The sequence below is a fragment of the Pelodiscus sinensis genome, chromosome 23 (assembly GCF_052426305.1).
Source record: "Pelodiscus sinensis isolate ZL-2025 chromosome 23, ASM5242630v1, whole genome shotgun sequence".
In the NCBI taxonomy this organism is placed as follows: domain Eukaryota; kingdom Metazoa; phylum Chordata; order Testudines; family Trionychidae; genus Pelodiscus; species Pelodiscus sinensis.
The window spans coordinates 796,496-816,246 of record NC_143074.1 but is presented as its reverse complement, the minus strand read 5'-3'; the positions used below and the strand labels follow the sequence as shown (position 1 = coordinate 816,246).

General features: G+C 50.2%; 1 protein-coding gene across 11 annotated transcripts in view; it reads left to right on the top strand.

Annotated features, from left to right (window-relative positions):
• The window catches only part of EXD3 (exonuclease 3'-5' domain containing 3), a 347,824-nt gene that overhangs the window by 241,797 nt on the left and 86,276 nt on the right, over positions 1–19,751 (top strand). The window contains exon 20 of one of the 11 annotated variants that reach the window (XM_075905835.2): positions 12,461–13,917. The exons of the other annotated variants lie outside the window; for them this stretch is intronic. Within the exon in view, the coding sequence (XP_075761950.2) occupies positions 12,461–12,475 (15 nt within the window). The 3' untranslated portion in view covers positions 12,476–13,917. Of the gene's footprint in view, positions 1–12,460; positions 13,918–19,751 lie in introns of those variants that run through there. 11 annotated transcript variants of the gene reach the window in all.

Genomic DNA, 19,751 nt, shown 5'->3' with positions numbered 1-19,751 from the left:
CTGCTCTTAAAGATCTGCGATGACAGAGATTTCACAACCTTTCTTTGCAATTTATTCCAGTGCTTCACCTCTTTGACAAGACACTTTTCTTAATGCCCAACCTAACGCTCCCTTGCTACAATTTAAGCCCATTGCTTCTTGTCCTAGCTGCAGAGGTTAAGGAGAAAAAATGTTCTCCCTCTTCCTTGTAACAACCTTTTATATACTTTCAAAATGTTATGATGTCCCCTCTCAGTCTTCCCTTCTCCAAACTAAACAAACAGGTTTTTTCAATCTTCCCCCATAGGTCTTGTTTTCTAGACCTTTAATCATTATTGTTGCTCCTTTCTAGACTTTCTCAAGTTTGTCCATGTCTTTTTTGAAATACAGGCAGTCCCCGGGTTACGTACAAGATAGGGACTGTAGGTTTGTTCTTAAGTTGAATCTGTATGTAAGTCGGAACTGGCGTCCAGATTCAGCCGCTGCTGAAACTGATCAGTTTCAACAGTGGCTGAATCTGGACGCCAGTTCTGACTTACATACAGATTCAACTTAAGAACCCCAGGCATCCCCAAGTCAGCTGCTGCTGAAACTGATCAGTGGCTGATTCCAGGAAGCCCGGGGCAGGGGCTTCCTGTAGTCAGCCACTGGTCAGTTTCAGCAGCGGCTGACTTGGGGACGCCTGGGGCAGAGCAGCTGGGGTGCTGCCGGGTTGGTCCAGTAGCGCCGCCGCTTCTCGGCGCTACTGGACCAACCCGGCAGCACCCAAGCTGCTCTGCCCCAGGCATCCTGATTCAGCCGCTGCTGAAACTGACCAGCAGTGGCTGAATCAGGACGCCTGGGGCAGAGCAGCTGGGGTGCTGCCGGGTTGGTCCAGTAAGCGCCAAGAGCGGCGCTACGGGACCAACCGGCAGCGCCCCAGCTGCTGTACCACAGGCGTCCGGAGCAAAGCCGCGAAGCACGGGGGCAGCGGGACAGCCCAGATGCGCCGTGGCTGTCCTGCTGCCCTCGGGCTCCATGGCTTTGCTCTGCTTTGCTCCCCGTCCCCCTGGTCTGCAGACCAGGGGGACGGGGAGCAAGCAGAGCAAAGCCGCGGAGCACGCGGGCAGCGGACAGCCCAGACGCGTCTGGGCTGTCCGCTGCCCGCGTGTTCCGCTGCTTTGCTTCCTCTCCCTGGTCTGCTGGAGACCAGGGAGAGGGAGGGCCCCGTTTGTAACTGCGGATCCGACATAAGTCGGATCCACGTAACTCGGGGACTGCCTGTATGGCATCTAGAACTGGGCACAGTATTCCAGTTTAGGCCTAATCAGCATGAAGTAGAATTGGGGAATTACTTCTCATGTCTTGCTTACAACTCTCATGCTAATAGATCTCAGTGTGATTTTACACTTTTTTTCTTTTTGCAACAGTGTTACACTGTTAGTTCATATTTAGCTTGTGATCCACTATGACTCCCAGATCCCTTTCTGCTGTACTCCTTCCTTGGCAATCGTTTTCCACTTTTGTACGTATGCAACTAATTGTTTCTTTGTTCATGGAATATTTTGCATTTGTCCTTATTAAATTTCATCCTATTGACTTCAGACCATTTCTCCACTTTGTCCTCCAAAGCACTTGCAACCCCTCCCAGCTTGGTATCGTCTGCACGCTTTACAAGTGTTCTCTCTATGCTGTTATCTAAATCACCGATGAAGATATTGAATGGAACAGGACCTGGAATTGATGCCTGTGGGATCCCTCTTGATATGCCCTTCCAACCTGAATTTGAACCACTGATAAGTAGTCTCTTTTCCAAACACTTATGAACCCGTCTTTAGTAACTCCATGTAGGTTGTATGAGGGGTGGTATAGTCGATGAACCGGTAAGCAAAAGCTTATAGGTTAATGCTATAGCCTACATGCATCCCCCTTCCCCCAGGAAATTTTTTTAACAGCCTGGCCAGCAGCCTGTCTCAGTCCTGGCTTGTGATGGGTCTGGGACCTACCCCCACTGCAGCTCTGCATTTAAAGTGTATTAGGAGGTAGGCAGGCAGGCAGCCCGGCTCATGCTGAGTCCAGGAGCTCAGGACCACCCCTGCCCCTGCCCCCAGACAGGGGCTACTGCCACTCCTGTATCAGAGGCAGCAGCGAGGGGCGACAGGCAGCCAGTCCGTGAGCGGAGCTGGTTTTTAAACTGGCACCCCTTGTGGACCAGCTCCCGCCTGGCACTCTGTGCTGCTGCCGCTGTATCAGAGGCAGCAGTACAGAGCGGCAGGGGCTCCTCTGCAGTGGGGCCAGATTGCATTGGCTGCCGGCCCTGCCCCCGGGGACTGTAGAATAGTCGAGTAACCGATAAGAATTCATGAGGTTACTCAACTATTCAGTTAACCGATATTTAACATCCTGAGGTTGTATTTCCCTAGTTTGTTTATGAGTAGGTCATGTGAGTGAGTTATCGAAAGACCCACTAAAGTCAAGATATACCATACCTAGTGCTTCCCCCTGTTCACAAGGCTTGTTATTCTGGTTTGATAAGATTTGTTTTTGACAAATCCATGCTCACTGTAACTTATCACCTTATCATCTTCTAGATGTTTACAAATTGATTGCTTTAGTTAGTTGCTCCATTATCTTTCTGAGTACTGAAGTTAAGCTGATTTGTCTGTAACTCCTGGGTTGTCCTTTTTATAGATGGGCATTATATTTGTTCTTTTCCAGCTCCCTGGAATCTCTCCGGGGCTTTTCAAAGATAATTGCTAATTGCTCAGATATCTCTTCAGTCAGTTCCTGGAGTATTCTAGAACTAGTTTCATCAGGCTCTGGCAAGCTGAAGACACCTGACTTACATAAATAATTTGTAACCTGATCTTTCTCTGTTTTAGCCTCAGAGCCTACTTCATTTTCACTGTCATTCACTATGTTAGACGGCCAATCGCTACTAACAAACAAAAAAGTCCTATAGCACGTCTGCCATTTCCATATTTTCTGTTATTGTTTTCTCCCCTCATGGAGTAATGGGCCTACCTAGTTTTCGCTCCTGATGTATTTGTGGAATATTTTCTTGTTACTCTTGATGTCTCTAGCTCGTTTAATCTCATGTTGTGTTTTGGTCTTTCTCATTTTGTGCCTACATCCTTGTGTCTTAGAATGTCACTCGGGGCCTTGCACTTACAAGGGAACAAAAAGGGCAATATAAATGTTGTCCAGTTATTGCAACATGAGGCTTGAGGTCCAGATTCTGAGGGTCGGCTCCGAGGTCTGCCACACATGTGTTTGGGAGCACCGGATTCTAAAAGAGGGAAGACAAACTTCATGTAGGGCCCAGAATCCGTATGCCAAGGCAGTAGCTGTTTTTCCAAGACACACAGCTGTGCATCCTCACAAACTGCACCTTTGGCCGTTACCATAACCTTGCCATGGTCCTCTCTGCAGGCTCCACACTTCCACTGATGTGACTAGGATCCTGTGGCACCACATGTGGAAACAAGACTGTGATAGAAATCTGTGTGAGCAGTTTGCTCTTCCCCCTTCATGTTAATCTGAACTTTCCTGAACTGGGACAATCAGATGGACTAGCACATGGCTGCAGTTGGAAATGCTCTTTCCCAGGAGGATTACACGGCCTTTTTATTTTGATTCTTCCCCCTTATGCTCCCCCTTTCCTCTAATATTTTAGTGTCATTCCCTAAGGGAAACTTACTTAGCTTATGCAGTGTTCCCACCAGAAATGCTACCCCCCTCTTTATTTGGGGGAGGAGGGTGATTAATGGTAACATGTCCCATGACAGAAGAAGAAGAAATCTTTCCACTGGGAGGATTGCTTCTCTGCTGACAGAGTCCTTCTCCAGGGCTGGCATGGACCCTCAGGCTGCTCTAATGAAGGGCCAGATTCTGCCACAGTTCAGTGGTGTCTGAACAGATAGAAGTAGGGGTAGAATTTGACCCTTTCTCATCAAGATAAATATCAAATCTGCCTGTGAGAGTTGTATCTGTTTCCAACTTAGTGACAAAATTTGTTTCTGTGGCTGAATGGTTGAGGGAAGGCAAGAAGTTCGTAGAGGTACCCGAAGCTACTGTGAGAAGCAGAAGTTGCCATCTCGATTTGGTTGCTCACCATGTTCCACAGAAGAGGAAAATCTTACACCCACATCCATGCGCATGTGTATATTTAGAGGCGCTAGTCCTGGCTCAGGCTTAAAGTTGTGTTCTGAAGTTATCTTGAAAAGGACTATAAATCCTTACTTTTCTCCATGTGCAAATTATATTTTTAAGTGTGAACTTTTGCAAGAGTTTTCATTTTCAAGCCACCAAGTTTCCTCTGCCATTTTGTTTGATCTGGTGTTAAAAATGTGTAATTGGAAGTGTTTCATATTGACAACTGGCTGGTATTCATCAGGCTTTCTCATGTTGTATTGCCTGTGTTGTTGTTGTTGTTTTTAACTTCTGATTAAGCCGGGTTTTATCATTCTTCACAGCGCACTGTTTAGGCCTCCACTTCTGCTGAAGGCAAAATCTTCTCTGCAGAGGCTTGTGCAGAATGAGGCTATGCACATGACTGCTTCAGAGGGGTACCGTACTAGTCTGTGGTCTGGCCACATGATTGCCATTTCCCTACAACCGAGTCTGACGGACAGTTAGGCTGCCCTTAGCAGAAGTGGCCTCCATCTATTATGGTTCCAGTGGGAATGAAACCAAGGGAATGTGGCAGCCTCAGTGCTGGCAGGAGGCAGAGAAGGGCACTGTCAGGCACAAGTGAATAAATGATGGGGGATGGGGAAATGAGTGGGGCAGTGTAAGGGGATGGAGAAAGGAGCCTGATGGAGCAGGAGAGCAGCAGAGATAAGGTGGGGGCAGATCTTGGCAGGGGGAATATGAGTGAGACAGGAAGGGGGAAGAGCAGGGGACTGAGGTAGGACAGTGACAATGGCGGGAGATGGGGAGAGAGAAAGTTGTGACACTACCACTTGTCACTTCAAGTCACTTAAAATCACAGTGGTCACCATTCAAAAGTCAGTTCAGCAGCAACTACTGCAGTGAGGTCAGAGAGAGCACAGCTGTTTTCTGGTCTCGGTGCAGAGGGAATCTGCTGGTTTTCACAAACTACTAAGTGGTACCTATCGGGATGCGTTTCAGGGGACTAGTTATATTAGTCTGTTTCGGCAAAAACAACAAAAGCTTCTGCCTAACTAAAATCTAGTAAACAATGGGTTGAACTTTGTTAAAAGGCTCTACAGCAAGAGGAACAAAGAGAAAGGGTTCTCCTGGTGAACCGAGGGCGAGGGGAGGAGAGCCTTCAACCGTACCCCTTCTGCTCAAGACCCTGCCCCTGTTACACATGGCAGCCTCCTCTCCCGCTGCCCCAGAGCACGGGTGAGCAGTAGCCCAGCCCCTCCAGAGCCCCTTCAGATCACTTGTTGCCCGCGATCTGGCCCATCTCAGCACAGGTGGCTCACAGCCACAGCCGTCCCCTACTCCCCACTCCTGAGCACAGCCCTCCCCTCTGCCCCAGCCTCCCTGGCCCCAGAGCATGTGCAAAAGGAAGCCCCAGCCTTCCCCAGAGCATTGGAAAGATGGGCAGCTCACCTGGCCCAGAGTGTGATCAGCACCTGGCCCCAGCCTCCCCAGCCCAGGAGGGCGGGTAGCACCCAGACCCAGCCTTGACAGGACAGTCCCAAGACACCAAGAGATCTGTGATGAATGGGGGTGACTGGGAGCAGCGTGTGGGCGGGGCCAGCAGGCAGTGCCTCTGATGCGCATGCTGTGAGGGTTCTTGGAGAAGGGATGTATTTGCTCGCTCCCAGAAGTGATGCGTTGCTTTATGGCTGCTGCTTTGCTATTTGCATTACAATAATTAAGGGCCTTGGTAGACATAGTTAAAAAGTTCTGACCAAAATGTTTTCCTGCTGAAAAATGGGACTTAATGAAAAACCTTTTCCACGGGAAAATAGCTAAACAAAGCAAAACAAAATAAAATATTTGTCTCGTTTAATTTCAAATTGTAATTTTCATTTTATTTTGGTTTGTTTAAACCATTTTTTCTAATTTTAGAAATTTTGAATATGTTTCTCCCTTTTCCCCTCTTTTTTCTTTATTTGTTACTGAACACAGTAGAATGAATGACATGGGGTGTTTCCCCTCTGTTTCCATGTTTGAAATTTTCTTTTTCTCACTCAGTAACTTTTCAAAGTAAAAAGCTGTCACTTTGCTACTCTGTGACTTGTTTCTTGTTGGAGAAGCGTTGAAATATTACTGAGTGGGAAAAGGAAAGATGAAAAAAAGAAAAAGTGGATGAATAAAGTTGAACCCTAGACATCTTTTCTTCTAAGAATAAAGGAGGTAGAACAAATTCAGAATTAAAAAATCAGGTTTTTTTGCTTAAATAAAAACAAAACTTTTTATTTGAAAGTAATCAAAACCCAATTTTTGTTTTGGTCAACATTTTTTACAGAAAAAAATTGTCCGGTTTTGGTCCCAACCATAATGGGGGTTTCTGTTGTGCCAAGTTCTGTAAATCCACATAGGAAGAGAGAGCCCTTGCCCAAGGAACTTAATCTAAGCAGACAAAAGATGGGAGAAAGTGATACAACCTACAAACAGAAAATGGGAAACTGTGGACCAGAGAAATTGAGGTGGATATTTTGAAAGGGTAAAAGGACAATTAGGCACCCAACTTCCACTGAAAGCAAAAGGCATTTGCGGCTTTGAAAAAAATCTCCCTTTAAGCCAATGGTAGAGAGAAGAACAGAACTCAGTTTGTTTGGTTCTCAGGCTAATGCCTTAACTACAAGATTATCATCCTTTCTTCACTGTTATTTCCAAAATGTCATTCTTGCCATCAGAGGTACCCCTCCTAGGTAGTACATATTAATATACAGGTTGAACCTCTCTAGTCTAGCACCCTCGGACCAATGCTGAACCAGAAAATTTGCCAAACAGAGATCAATTTGTCTAGCAGCATCACCAACACTTCCACTGCTTACTGAGTTCTTAGAAGACATTTTGGGGTAAATTACAGCTAAATAACAGCACAGAACACAGGGTATGTCTACACTACCCCGCTAGTTCGAACTAGGAGGGTAATGTAGGCATACCGCACTTGCAAATGAAGCCCGGGATTTGAATTTCCCGGGCTTCATTTGCATAAGCGGGGAGCCGCCATTTTTAAAACCCCGCTGGTTCGAACCCCGTGCAGCGCGGCTACACGGGGCTCAAACTAGGTAGTTCGGATTAGGCTTTCTATTCCGAACTCCACGAGGTGTACCGGTAGTTCAGAATAGGAAGCCTAGTCCGAACTACCTAGTTCGAGCCCCGTGTAGCCGCGCTGCACGGGGTTCAAACCAGCGGGGTTTTAAAAATGGCGGCTCCCCGCTTATGCAAATGAAGCCCGGGAAATTCAAATCCCGGGCTTCATTTGCAAGTGCGGTATGCCTACATTACCCTCCTAGTTCGAACTAGCGGGGTAGTGTAGACATACCCACAAAGAGCCAGGACTGGTGGCTGAAAACAAACTTTATGTGACTGCGGGAAACTTGGCTACACCCATAGTAAGTGGACATCCATCCAACTAAAATCATGCCGAACCATGGATGTTGCTGGACCAGAGTGTGCCGGACTAGAACAGTTCAACCTGTTCAACTTTCTAAGGTGTGCAAGTGGGGGGCAGAATTCTGGAGCATAGGGAAAACAGTTCTGCTGGCATGCAATCTGTTGACAGCCTGGATCATCCATCAGGAATGCCATTGCAAAGGGGACATTCCAAGTGGTTTCCAGCATGGGAAAATATTTTATCAAAGAAACTTGAAATAAAAAAAAAAATCTAAACACAAACCCTTGACACAGTGCCACATGCTGGCTATTTTTAATTTGCTTCTTAATCGTTTCACTTGTTCTCATCATGATCAACTCGTAGAATGATGGAATTAGTCACCATATATGAGATGGAGTCAACAGACAGTTCATGGCTTCAAACTGAGCATGAAGTTAACTCTTTGAGTCATGGTGGGAGCCACAGAGATTCACCAGGGAACAAGCAAGATGGGCCATGCCTGTGTTTCCTTAGCATCTGTTCTAGTCACGGCCATGGGGACAGAGAGCAGCCTTGTCCATGCCAGTCTGACACCCTCCGAAATCTGGAAGACAATGATTACCGTGACTTTTCTTTTTGTCGCCACAGTACCCAGGCTCCAGGATATAGTCCTAGACAGGGCTGGCCTTACCATGAGGCAAATTGAGGTGGCCGCCTCAGGTGCCAGACTGTGAGGGGCGCCACTAGGACTCAGAGTATAGAAAATTGTATCTGCTGCTGGTGCAGATGGATTCTCTCTGCTCTAGGTGCACAGAGATGGCGGAGTGCTGTGCTGGAGGAAGGAGGGCACAAGAGACACAGCAGGCAGGCAGGAGAAAAGGGGGCATGGGAGCGTCATTTGAGCTCCCCGCCTTAGGTGCCAAAATGTTGTGGGTCGGCCCTGGTCCTAGATTACAGAAGGAACCGCTGTGACCATCTGGTCTGACCTATGTAGCACAGGCCAGGGAATCTTCCTGACATAATTCCTGTTTGTTTTAGAGAAAATCTTTTAGAAAAACATCCCATCATGATTTTAAAATGACCAGTGAAAGGGCTGGTTGTATGGGGTGCTGTGCAGACACACACAAGAAATAATGATAGAAATGTAGCCGGGTTAGTCTGGTGTGGCTGAAACAAACAGGACTATGTAGCACTTTGACAAAATAGTTTGAAGCAAGGTGCATGAAGTGATCAGCAGTGGAAGGAGAGGGGAGTTCCCCTGTAGATGAGTTCAGGGAAGGGTTTCATGTGTAAGGAGCACACAGAAGGAAGCTCCAAGATGTTGATGGCAGAAGCAGGCCAGTGACTTGCACTCTCCCCCATGCTGTGTATGTGGATGGAGGGAGAAGGCCAGATTTCAAGTTTCAGAATAGGTAAATGCCAAAACTAGCTACTCCTGACTGGCAGGTCCCACATAGAGGGCTTTAGAGCAGAATTAAATTCCAAGTCATGAAATACATGCAGCACATCTGCCAAAGTGGCTTTCACCCACGAAAGGTCCTAGAATCCTACGGTTAGAAGAGACCTCAGGAGGCAAGTCCAGCTCCCTGCTCAATGCAGGACCAGTCCCAACTAAATCAGCCAGGGCTTTGTCAAGGGCATTTAAAAACTTCTAGGGATGGAGATTCCACCACCTCCCTAGGGAACCGATCCCAGCGCTTCCCCACCATCCTAGGGAAATAGTTTTTCCTAATACCCAATCTAGACCTCTTCCACTGCAACCTGAGACCATTGCTCCTCGTTCTGTCATGTCACTGCTGAGAACAGCCTCTCTCCCTCCTCTTTGGAACCCCCCTTCAGGAATTTGAAGTCTGCTATCAAATCACCCCTCACTCTTCTCTTCTGTAGACTAAATAAGCCCAAATCCCTCCGCCTCCCCTAATAAGTCATGTGCTCCAGTCCCCTCATCATTTTTCTTGCCCTCTGCTGGACTTTCTTCAATGTGTCCACATCCTTTCTGTGGTGGGGAGGGGGGGGCAGAACTGGACACAATACTCCAGATGTGGTGTCACCAGAGTCGAATAAAGAGGAATAATCAATTCCCCAGATCTGCTGGCAATGCTCCTCCTAATGCACCTCAATATGCCGTTAGCCTTCTTGGCTACCAAGGGCACAGTGTTGACTCATATCCAGCTTCTCAGCCACTGCAATCCCTAGGTCCTTTTCTGCAGAACTGCTGCTTAGCCAGACGGTCCCCAGCCTGTAACAATGCTTGGGATTCTTCCATCCCAAGGGCAGGACTCTGCACTTGTCCTTGTTGAACCTCATCGGATTTCTTTTGGCCCAATCCTCCAAATTGTCTAGGTCACTCTGGACCCTATCCCTGCCCTCCAGCGTATCTACCTCTCCCCCTAGCTTAGTGTCGTCTGTGAACTTGCTGAGGGTGCAATCCATCCCCTCAGCCAGGTCATTAATAAAGATGTTGAACAAATCTGTCCCAGAACTAACCCTTGGAGGACTCCGCTTGATACCAGACATTGAGCTGTTCATCGCTGCCTGTTGAGCCCAATGATCTAGCCAGCTTTCTATCCACCTTACAGTCCATTTATCCAATCTATACTTCCTTACCTTGCTGGCAAGAATACTGTGGGAGATCGTATCAGAAACTTTGCTAAAGTTGAGTTATATCATGGTATATTCTGTACCCAAATAAATCTGTTAGTCTCTAAAGTGCAACGGGGCTCCTCATTGTTTTTGCAGATACTGCCTAACACAGCTCCTCCTTTGAGAATAATAGTATTAATCTTCTCAGCGTATGTGCACGGTGCCTCAGGTGCCATCTGAGCAGGATTCATCACTGAGTGTGGTTCACTGGTTGGATTGCTAGCTTCCCTGGCGCAGGCCAGGTATAGACAGAGAGTCCAGTGTGAACCCTGATCCGTGCCCCCACAATGATGAAAAATACGTACTGCTTACACCACATGTTACATTGTCAGAGCACAGTTCTACACACAGCAGCATTCTATTTTACTGATCCCTGCAAATAGGGTCCCTTAAAGTTAATGGAAGTTCCCAGAAAGCATTAGAGATGTGTATACACCCCAGAGCCTTCAGAGTTGCTTTTGGTAAGCCCTGTTTACTGAAGAGTGATATTGTTTTTCTGAGGGACTAGGCAGCATCTGATGAATTTAAAATATGATGCTTTTAATTTAACCACATAGGTCTCTTACATGACTCTCCTGCTAGCCAAGGAGCTGTAGTAAAGAATGGTTCCCATTTATTGAAATGCTCAATTAAACAACTTACTATCCAATTAGGCCACTTATTCTAATTCTGGCATCGGCTTGTACTTTGGAAACATAATAAAACAATGTTTAGGCAAGTCAAAGGAGACTTAAGTGAATGAAGGTTTTCAGTGAATACCCCAGATATCTATTGGCAAAATCCAGTGGAAAGGAAAAGAATAAATCTGTTGATTATGGAGAAGTTTGTCAGTTCCATTCCAAATGGCTTTGTGTTCTGTTTTTTAGAATGGAAGGTCTGTGGTGGGGTTTGGCCAGCTTGTGATGCTGTAATGAACTACTGTAGAGAGGAGCATGGGCTTTCAGTGGCACTGAACAGTGTAACTTCCATTTCTTGATAAAGAAACCAGATACGAAACCCATGGTAATCAGATTTTTGAAACCTCCTTCTGAATTTCCTACTGGGAAGTAAAAGCTTCAGAGGGGTAGCCAAGTTGGTCTGTAACAGGAAAAACTTGAGCTTTCGTGGGCACAACCCACTTCTTCAGATGACAGCAGAAGCTCATGATCCCATCTCCAGGTTTTGTTAGTCTTTAAGGTGCTACTAGACTATTTGTTGTTTAAGTTTTTTCTACTATGACTAGTTAGGTTTGCTGGCTACTTGAAATGACATCCATACAGAACAGTAGAGTAACAGTACAGGAGGCCCCCAACTCGCAACTGCCCCAGTTCTGACCCCCCGCACTTACAACCATTTTTGTAAGTGCAGAAGGGGCCGAAACCCCCCCGACTTACGTCCTTATCCTGCATTTAGACAGCGCACGGCACCTATCATAAATGAGGGTTTGAGTTACGACGACGCCAACTTGCGACGCTTCCCCAGGAACCAATTGCGTCATAAGTTGGGGGCCTCCTGTATTTCTGAGTATGGAACCCTTCCTTACCAGGGTTATTACAATATAATAACAACAAGCATTTCATTGGTCATACCTTAGCATTTCTTACATGGTATAGAAGTAATTCACTAAGAGCTAATGTTTGCAAGTATTATGGTCAGACCCACAGCTTCTGCACAATTAAGGTTGCATCATGTGGCAATTTTAACCCCTCTTGTTCACTATGAATTGCATATTTGTCTGCTTCTAGATTTTGAAGGTTAGTTTATCGGGATGGAGATTTTTCCTGCAGTCAGCGGCAGGAAATCCAGGACAGGCCTACAGAACTGCAAACAGTAACGGAGCACTCCTCCTTCAGAGTGTCAGTGGTCACAAGGCTTTTCCATCTCGCTGTGTTTCTAGTGCGATGGCAATTTGCTGTGGGTTAGCCTGCAGAGTCCCAAGAAAATATGTAAAAATAGGAAAAGATAGCACCATTTGCTGTGAGGGTGAAATTAACTCCACCCGCATTTGCAGCGTATGCCAGGGATGTGCAGGGCACTTGCACAACTGAAACTTCTCAGGGGGCAGGTATAGGCCACCCCTTACAGCTGTTTCCAGCCGGTGGGATGGCAGAGCATGTGCAGCCCCTGCAAGCAAATTGTATCAATTCCTAGGTCACTGAAAATAAATCATCTGGGACATGAAGGGTTTTACACTGACCCTGCTGTGGGACTTCTGCAGTCACTTCACCTCTCGGTGCGGCTGTTTCTCTTTCTACCCTTGGTCTGCTGAGATTGACAGCTCTTCAGGGCAGGGACAGTCTTTCACCATGTGACTGTACAGCACGGCGCATAGTTATTATTGGTTTTGCTGTACAGATTGAACCTCTCTAGTCCAGCACTCTTGGGACCTGACTGGTGCCAGACCATGGGAGTCAGCATCGCCCAGCAGCATGACGACACTTCCCCTGCTCACGGAGGGGTCAATCAGAGCTAAATAACAGCACAGATCTCAGAGCCAGGACTGGTGGCTGTGAACTTTATGGGACTGCGGGAAACTTGGCCAGATCCATGGTAAGTGGACCTCCAGCTAATTAAAATCATGCTGGACTGGAGTGTGCAAGACTGGAGGGGTTCAGCTTGTACTAGCTAGGTGCCCCACAGGAGCAGAAAGTACAGTCCCTGCCCACTGGGGCTCACAGTCTGTGCTTGGGACAAGAGACGCCACATGGAGATAGATGGGGGAACACAAAGAAATGATGAAGCAGGATTGGTCAGTATAACAAGAAGTGGCCTCTGCGCACTGGCAGCGTAACCAAGCGTTAAGCCAGTGCTGAGCCCTTTTGAAAATCCTCCCCACGGTTTCTCCTGCTCTCTCTTAAACAAGGCAGGCATGTGGGAACTCCCATGCGCAGCCCGAACTCTGGCCTTCCAGCTGGTTCTGATGCCCTTAGGTCCAGTGGGGTAAAAGAGACGCTGCCGTGTCTAGGGAACGCGTCTGCTCTTCTGACATTTTTGCGGAAGAGCAGGCGCGCTCTTTCAGAAGCCCTGCAAATCTCGATGCATGAGAAAGAAGGGCTCTTCCAAAAGAGGAGGTTTTTCTGAAATTTGGCCCCGGATAGATGGGAAAAGCAGAGCACAATGTGTGTATCTTTTTCCGAAAAAGAAGTGTAGTGTAGACATAGGCAGAGAGAGGCTGAGATTCTCAGTGCCAGATGAATGGGAACTGGTGTCCCAGACCCCTAAGCACCTTCCGAATTCTCAGCCAGAGTGAGCAGGAGGGTTGCCAGTGTTTGGGCTTGACCAGAACACCTGGTCGAAAAGAGCCCCTGGCAGCTCCAGTCGGCACCCTGACCAGGCCGTCCAGTGTCCGTTTGGTGGGACTGGCAGGCTTCATTCCTGGCTCCGCATGGCTCCCTGGAGGCAGCAACATGTCCTTCAGCTTCTAGGCAGAGGCAATGCCAGGGGGGCTCCACATGCTGCCCCCCAAGTGCCAGCTCCGCAGTGCCCCTTGGCCAGGAGCCATGGCCAATGGGAGCTGTGGGGGGCAGCACCTGTGGGTGGAGGAAGTGTGCAGAGCCACCTGGCCACACTGCTGCCTAGAAGCTGAGGGACATGTTGCAGCTTCTAGGGAGGAAAGCACCCCCCAGACACTGCATTCCTCCCCACCGCCCCAGCCCTGACCCCCTCCCATACCCAAACTCCCTCCCAGAGCCTGTACCCCAAGCCCCTGCTACAGCCAGGAGCCCACCCAGGCCTCCGCTGCCTCCTACACTCTGAACCCCCTGGGTTCACACCCCAAGCCAGAGTCCGATCTAGGACCCTACCCCCTCATCCCTGGCAGCAACAGAGGGATGGGGGGGGGAGAGTGGAGGTGGGGCTTCTGAGGAGGGCAGGGGCGGGGTAAGGGTGGGGGTTTTGTACAGTTAGAAAGTCAGCAACCTCAGTGACCACAGCAACTCCCCCAAGGAGCACGTTGTGTTGCAGTGTGACCCTCAGCCTTCCCGGGGGCCGTGCGGGGCTGGGCTCACGCCTAGTTACGTGTGTGTAAGTGACCAGTGAGTGGCAGAGGGATGGCTGGGGGGGGGGTTCTCTCTGAGCCTAGCCCTGCTCACTCTGGTCCCTGCCCCAAGTGGAACAGCAAGTGAGGGGAAGAGCTAAAAGCAAAGCGGCGTTCCAGTAGCCCCGCTGTCTCGCTAGCCTCTCTTCCTTTGGAAACTCCCAAGCTTGAGCCGTTCTCACACTGGCGTTTCCCCCCAGATGGCTTCTCCCTTTTGTCAGATACCAAGGCTCAAAGAACAGTGCAGAGTACCCTGGTAGACCTCGTTCCCACACTCATCATGACTGGGTCACAGGAGACACAAAAGGGGCTGCTGTGCTCCTGGGATTTGAAGGGGGAGGGAAGAGGAGAGCGGGTGGTTCTGCTGGCATTACTTCATTTCTTTCTCACTCAAGATGACCTTCAGTGTCTCCCTGGCTAATCCCTCCCTTTAATTTCCCTCCCCTTTCCCCTTCCAGGTCAGGGTGTTTATCATATTTCCCCCCTCGGGGATTCTGTTCCTCTGGTGATTTTGAAGCTCAAGCCCAACATGCAGATGTCTCCATCCACCCTCCAAAGTAGCACCTTCCTGGGGGGAAGTGTTGTCTGAACTTTATAGATGCTGCCAGGAATTCAGGGCTCTGCTCTTCTGTGTTGTGTGTGTGGAGATTGTGAACAGGAGTTGTACAGGCACCGAGGGACTTCTGAGATGGAAACCCAGCCAACGCCTGGGATTCAGCTCCTACGTTACATTATCTATATTTGGATAGCCAAGGGTTCCTGCCAGTTGGCTAACCACCCTTGCTAGAATAGCCGTACGGTTCACGAGCACCGTGTACTCTCCAGCACTGATCGGGGCTGCTTAACACCAGTCCAGTCTCCTCATTTCTGCGGCAGTCGAGCTGTGTAGGATTGATTGTTTTCATGGGCTGGGGTGTTAGTTGTAGACCAGAGCAGTCGCCCTCACTGGAAAAATGGTGACGTTGCAGCTGCGCCCAACCCTGAACTTCTCTCCGTTTATTCTGTTGGCCTGGATGATGTGCCCTGAACCACCCTTGACTTGGTTTTAGTAAAATGCAATCCTGGCTTAATCCGGCTGTGCTGGCATCACTGAAAATGGCCTTCAGGTCCTCCCCCCCTTTGTCCCCTCCCCTGCTCCTCTTAGCGGGGTCGCCAGTGGGGGGTGGGAGGGCAAAGAGGGCAGTTGTCCCAGGGCCCGGCGAGTCTAAGGGCCTGAGGCACACAGCTCCTGCTACTGCTGTCAGCCAGAGCCCCGGCCCCCTTTGACTTGCTTCTGGAGAGCTGCTGGAGGGCATGTGCCACGGTCAGGGCGGTGCTGAGGGCTGGCTGCCCTGGCCCCACCCCTTCCCCCCAAGGTCCCGCCCCTTCCCGGGCATGGAGCTGCCCCACTGACTAAAACTCTCTTCTGATCCCCAGCCCACTCTGGCTGCCCAGTACCTGGCAGACTGGACAACCCTGGTGTGTTTGTCGGCGCACCCCTGGGTTGAGCACACTGGAGTCTTGCTGCCCTGGGGGATTACTGGGCGGCCTGGCGCAGGGTGGCAGCAGAGCATCCCCACCCTCCGTCCACAATGGCAGGAGCCAGAGCGATCTGGCAGCCTGCTGTGCCCTGCTGCCCTCTGCCGCGTGGTAGCCGCGCCCCAGCCACTTCCCACGGCCTTGGAGAAGTGGGGCGCGACGGGCTGGAAGAGGGTGGTGGGGGCAGAGCAGGTTACTAGGTTGCTCCAGCTCCCGCTGCCTGGTGAGTGCAGTGGAGGCGCTGGGCCGTCCTTGCACCAGGCTCCCTGGGAATCCTCCAGCTCCTGTTGCTTGGCGGGAGAGGGGCAGGGTCCGTACGTGGGACCCGGGTGGGGCACAGCAGACTGGCTCACTGGGCTCCTCACCCTCCGCAGGCAGCAGAAGAATCGTTTAGTGTAGTTGAGGCACATTTCTCCGAGCTAGCTGACCCTCCAGCCTAGGGCCCTGCTCTGTGTTCCGCCCTGCAAGGCCTTTTTAAAACCCATTGTCCCTTGCAAGGAAAGGACTGTCTGCTGGGCTCCGTTGTTAGTGTGTTGAGACACCCACACAACCCTTTGCTTAAGGCTGTAGATCAGGTGAGAGGGCTTGTGTGTGGCTGGGAGCCCAGGTAGGAGCAGCATCCAAGTAAGAGCCTGTGTTAACGCTGCAGTGAGGACAGACCTTTTGGATGCGCCTACAGGAGAAACAGCCTCCCCCCCCCCCCCCCGGCGGTGAGGTGTACCGCCTCGGTCTTGCACTGCAGCACTAGAGCTCCGGCTCGGAACCCCGTTCATGGGGGGTTAGGTTCCACCCCTCGAATGTCTGCGTGGCTGGTTTAATGCAGTAGCACAAGGCCCAGTCTGCAGCCAGGCTCTGAGAGGCCCTGTCGCCCGTGTGGCTTTGCCCTCTCAGTAAAGATTTGAACAAGGAAAGACAGGGCCTCTGTGGGAAGCAGGAAGCTGATCTCCACCCCTGCTTCCTCTTTCCCGGTGACCCTGCACCATTCACCTCGGGGGGTGTTTTCCATGGATTTGAGTGCAAGTGGGATCAAGCCCCTTTGGGGAGGGAGATGGCACCAGGCGAGCCACAAAGGGACAAAAGCTGAAGACAGGAATTCAGTCTCGTTTCACTCGCGTGCCCGGAATCCTGATGTCAAGGCAGTTGGCTGAGTAATAACAGGGAGCAAAGAGGGTGGAGTGGGGCGAGCGTGGGATTGTGCCCCCTCAGGCCTGATCCCTTCCAGCCTCACGGGGCGCTTCCCCGAGCGGTTCAGTCAAATGTCAAAAAGGCTCTTGGGTCTTGGTGGCTGGGGCACTGCTCAGAGTGCCCGTGTGATTCAAGCGCTTGGTTTCAGCCCCCCTCCCCCGCAGAGGGGACGTTTAATTTTGGTTTTACCTGCTGCGTTTCCTTGCCTGGCTGCCAGCCCTGCCTTGTTCTCTCTCAGCTCCAGAACATTCGCTGGCGCTCAGACGAGCCACTGGCACCCACCAGACACCCAGCCCTGGCACCATTGCTGGGACAGTTTTAAAGAGCCAGTCTCCCACTCGGCAGGGCCAGCTGGATTTTTATGTCCATCTTTGCCACCGAGGCTGATTTCTGCTGCTCATGTTTCAAATTTCCCAATAAGCGCCTTTGCTATTGTGTGTCATGTCACTGCATTAGCCCCTTGGTGGCAGCCAGGGTTGGTGCTGGGTTGTTAGACTCTGAACTTACCCTGGCTTGAAGAGCTGGCCATTGAAACAGAATCAGTAATGCCGATGCTTTCTCCACATCCGGTCATCCACGCCAGCACAGCGCCCCGTGTTCTCTGGAGGCCAGGTCTCTCTGTGTCAGCGTTTCAGAGGGTCTGACAAGGAGACCAGGCAGTGTTGCAGTGAATGCACCAGCCATGCCACAGAAGGCAAAGGAGACAATGACAAACAAACAGCAAGACAGGCCATCTCCAGTGGCAAGAAGGGGTTTGGCGTTATTTGGGTGTAAATACCTCCTACACTTCACCTATCGCCAGAGAATCTTCCCTAAGTCTGACAGCAAGTTGCTAACTGGTTCAAACGGTACGTCTTCCATCTCAGGGCTGGGAGTCAGCTCAGAGCTCTCGTGGTGGGGAGAGTACCCACTGCCTGGCCCGGGTGAGGGCTGGGGACAGCACATCTACAAGCAAGCAGCTGGACCTAATGGGACAACCCTTCGTTTTGGCCCAAGGGAGTTCGCACACCATGTTGTTTTAGTAAATGGCTGTAAATGGAGCTTGCAGGGCAGGGAACAGGATGGAGAGAGACCCATGGGAACCAATTCACTCACGGCAGTGGGGGAAGAGCATCGCCTTGTGCTGGTGCTAACAGGAAACCAACTGTTTCACATGCATTAGCACCTCATCATATTAACACTTTTATTGCCACCACATCCTCTAGCAGCCACATCACAGAGTGAGCCAGCGCCTCGCCTCTGCTGCAGCAGCTCCTCGTCTCACCGGAGAAAGGCCCCCTCCCCCCTTGCAACACTCTCAGTGAGAAGCTGCTGCCCCAGGCACTAGAGTACTGGGACGTATTTTACGTACAGTACTGGAGTTTTGGTGGTGCTGGTGTGGGACCAGACCCACAGCGGGCAGTGCTGCTCTGGCCTGAGGAGCTTACAGAGCTTCGTGATTTTTGCTGTGCCCATCACATTCATGTGAGGTAGGCCCATGTTCGGCCCATGTTCAAGAGGGGGAAACTGAGGCACACAGCGGCGCGTGACTCACTCAAGGTTTCCCAGTGAATTATTGGCAGATACAAATCCCGACACCACGTCACTTACTCTCACTTCTGGATCCTCCTCCTCCTTAGAGCTCAAACCAAACCCAGGAGTCGGCTCTAATAACAGGGAGCAGATCTTCACGATCTGTCTCCTCCCACTCCTACAACTTCATGTGAGCCTCCGTGCAAGAGGATGCTTCATGCTCTTGTTTGGGTGTTGGCTGGAATGCTTTGGGTGCAAGAGGGGGGCCGTTACAGACTCCAGAACATGAGGTGGCCTACATCCGCGCTCTGCCGTAGGGCTCTGGACGTGCTGAGATGCAGAATAAACAATTTCTTGTCATCTGTCTGGTTTTGGATGGAGTGGTGGCACTTGAAAGGAGTCCACGGACAGGGATTCCCCGTGTTAGGGGCCTGCAGGAGGCACAGGGGCTGAAATGCTCTGACTGATCTGTCGGGGGCATGCTGGGAATCTCAGCTAGAGAAAGCTCTGTAGCTGTGGAAATGCTAACTCCTCACCAGGGAACACATGCAGCCTGGTTAGAAGAGGGACATTCCGAGTTCATCCCACCTCCCTTTGCACTGCCTGAGCAGGAGAGAGGCAGCGTACGTCCTGGACCGTCTCAGCCTTCAATCTGAATGTCCTTGCGTATGTCAGTTTCAATCAGGCTTCTAAGGAGGCTTTATAGTAGGAATGCTCCCAGCCCCTTCATGTTCCCTCTCCTGGCCTCTGGCCCTATTGTTTGGTTTCCTCCCTCTTATATTCCTTTTGCCCAAAGTGGGAATTCTTCGTGTTCGGTTCAAATTTTTCTCACCTTGAGTGGAAAAGTACCAGATCTCAAATGGATTCAGCAGCTGATGACCTGGTCACATGTCTTTCTGAACCATCCCTAATTTGGCCTTACAGGAGCCCTTGGTTTGAGTACTGAGTCATTAAGGTTCTGGAGCATCAGTAATGGCCCTCATTAGCACATTTACAACCATAAACAGAGCCACACTTCGAACTTCCCATGCAGTGACCACCCATGCACAAAAATTGGCTAAACAGGTTCAGCAGATTGTAACTGTCCCATTGCTGTGTTCTCAGAGGTATTCTGTCAAACACATCTTTGAGTTATGCAGATTGATATTCAAGGGCTCTACCCCAGAGAGCTTACTGTCTCAATCTGAGACCGGGCACAGCAAAGAGATGGGGGAGCGCAGCCAATTGGCGAGCCTGTTTTGGTTAGCGGGATGTGCAGATATCACCCGCACCAGCTGCTGAACCAGCGAGTGGCACCATGGCCCAGGAGATCTAGGCCAGAGTTTCTCACCCAGTAGTACGAGGACCCTCAGGGGTACTCGAGAGGAGTCTGGGGGGTGCGTCAACACACCTGAA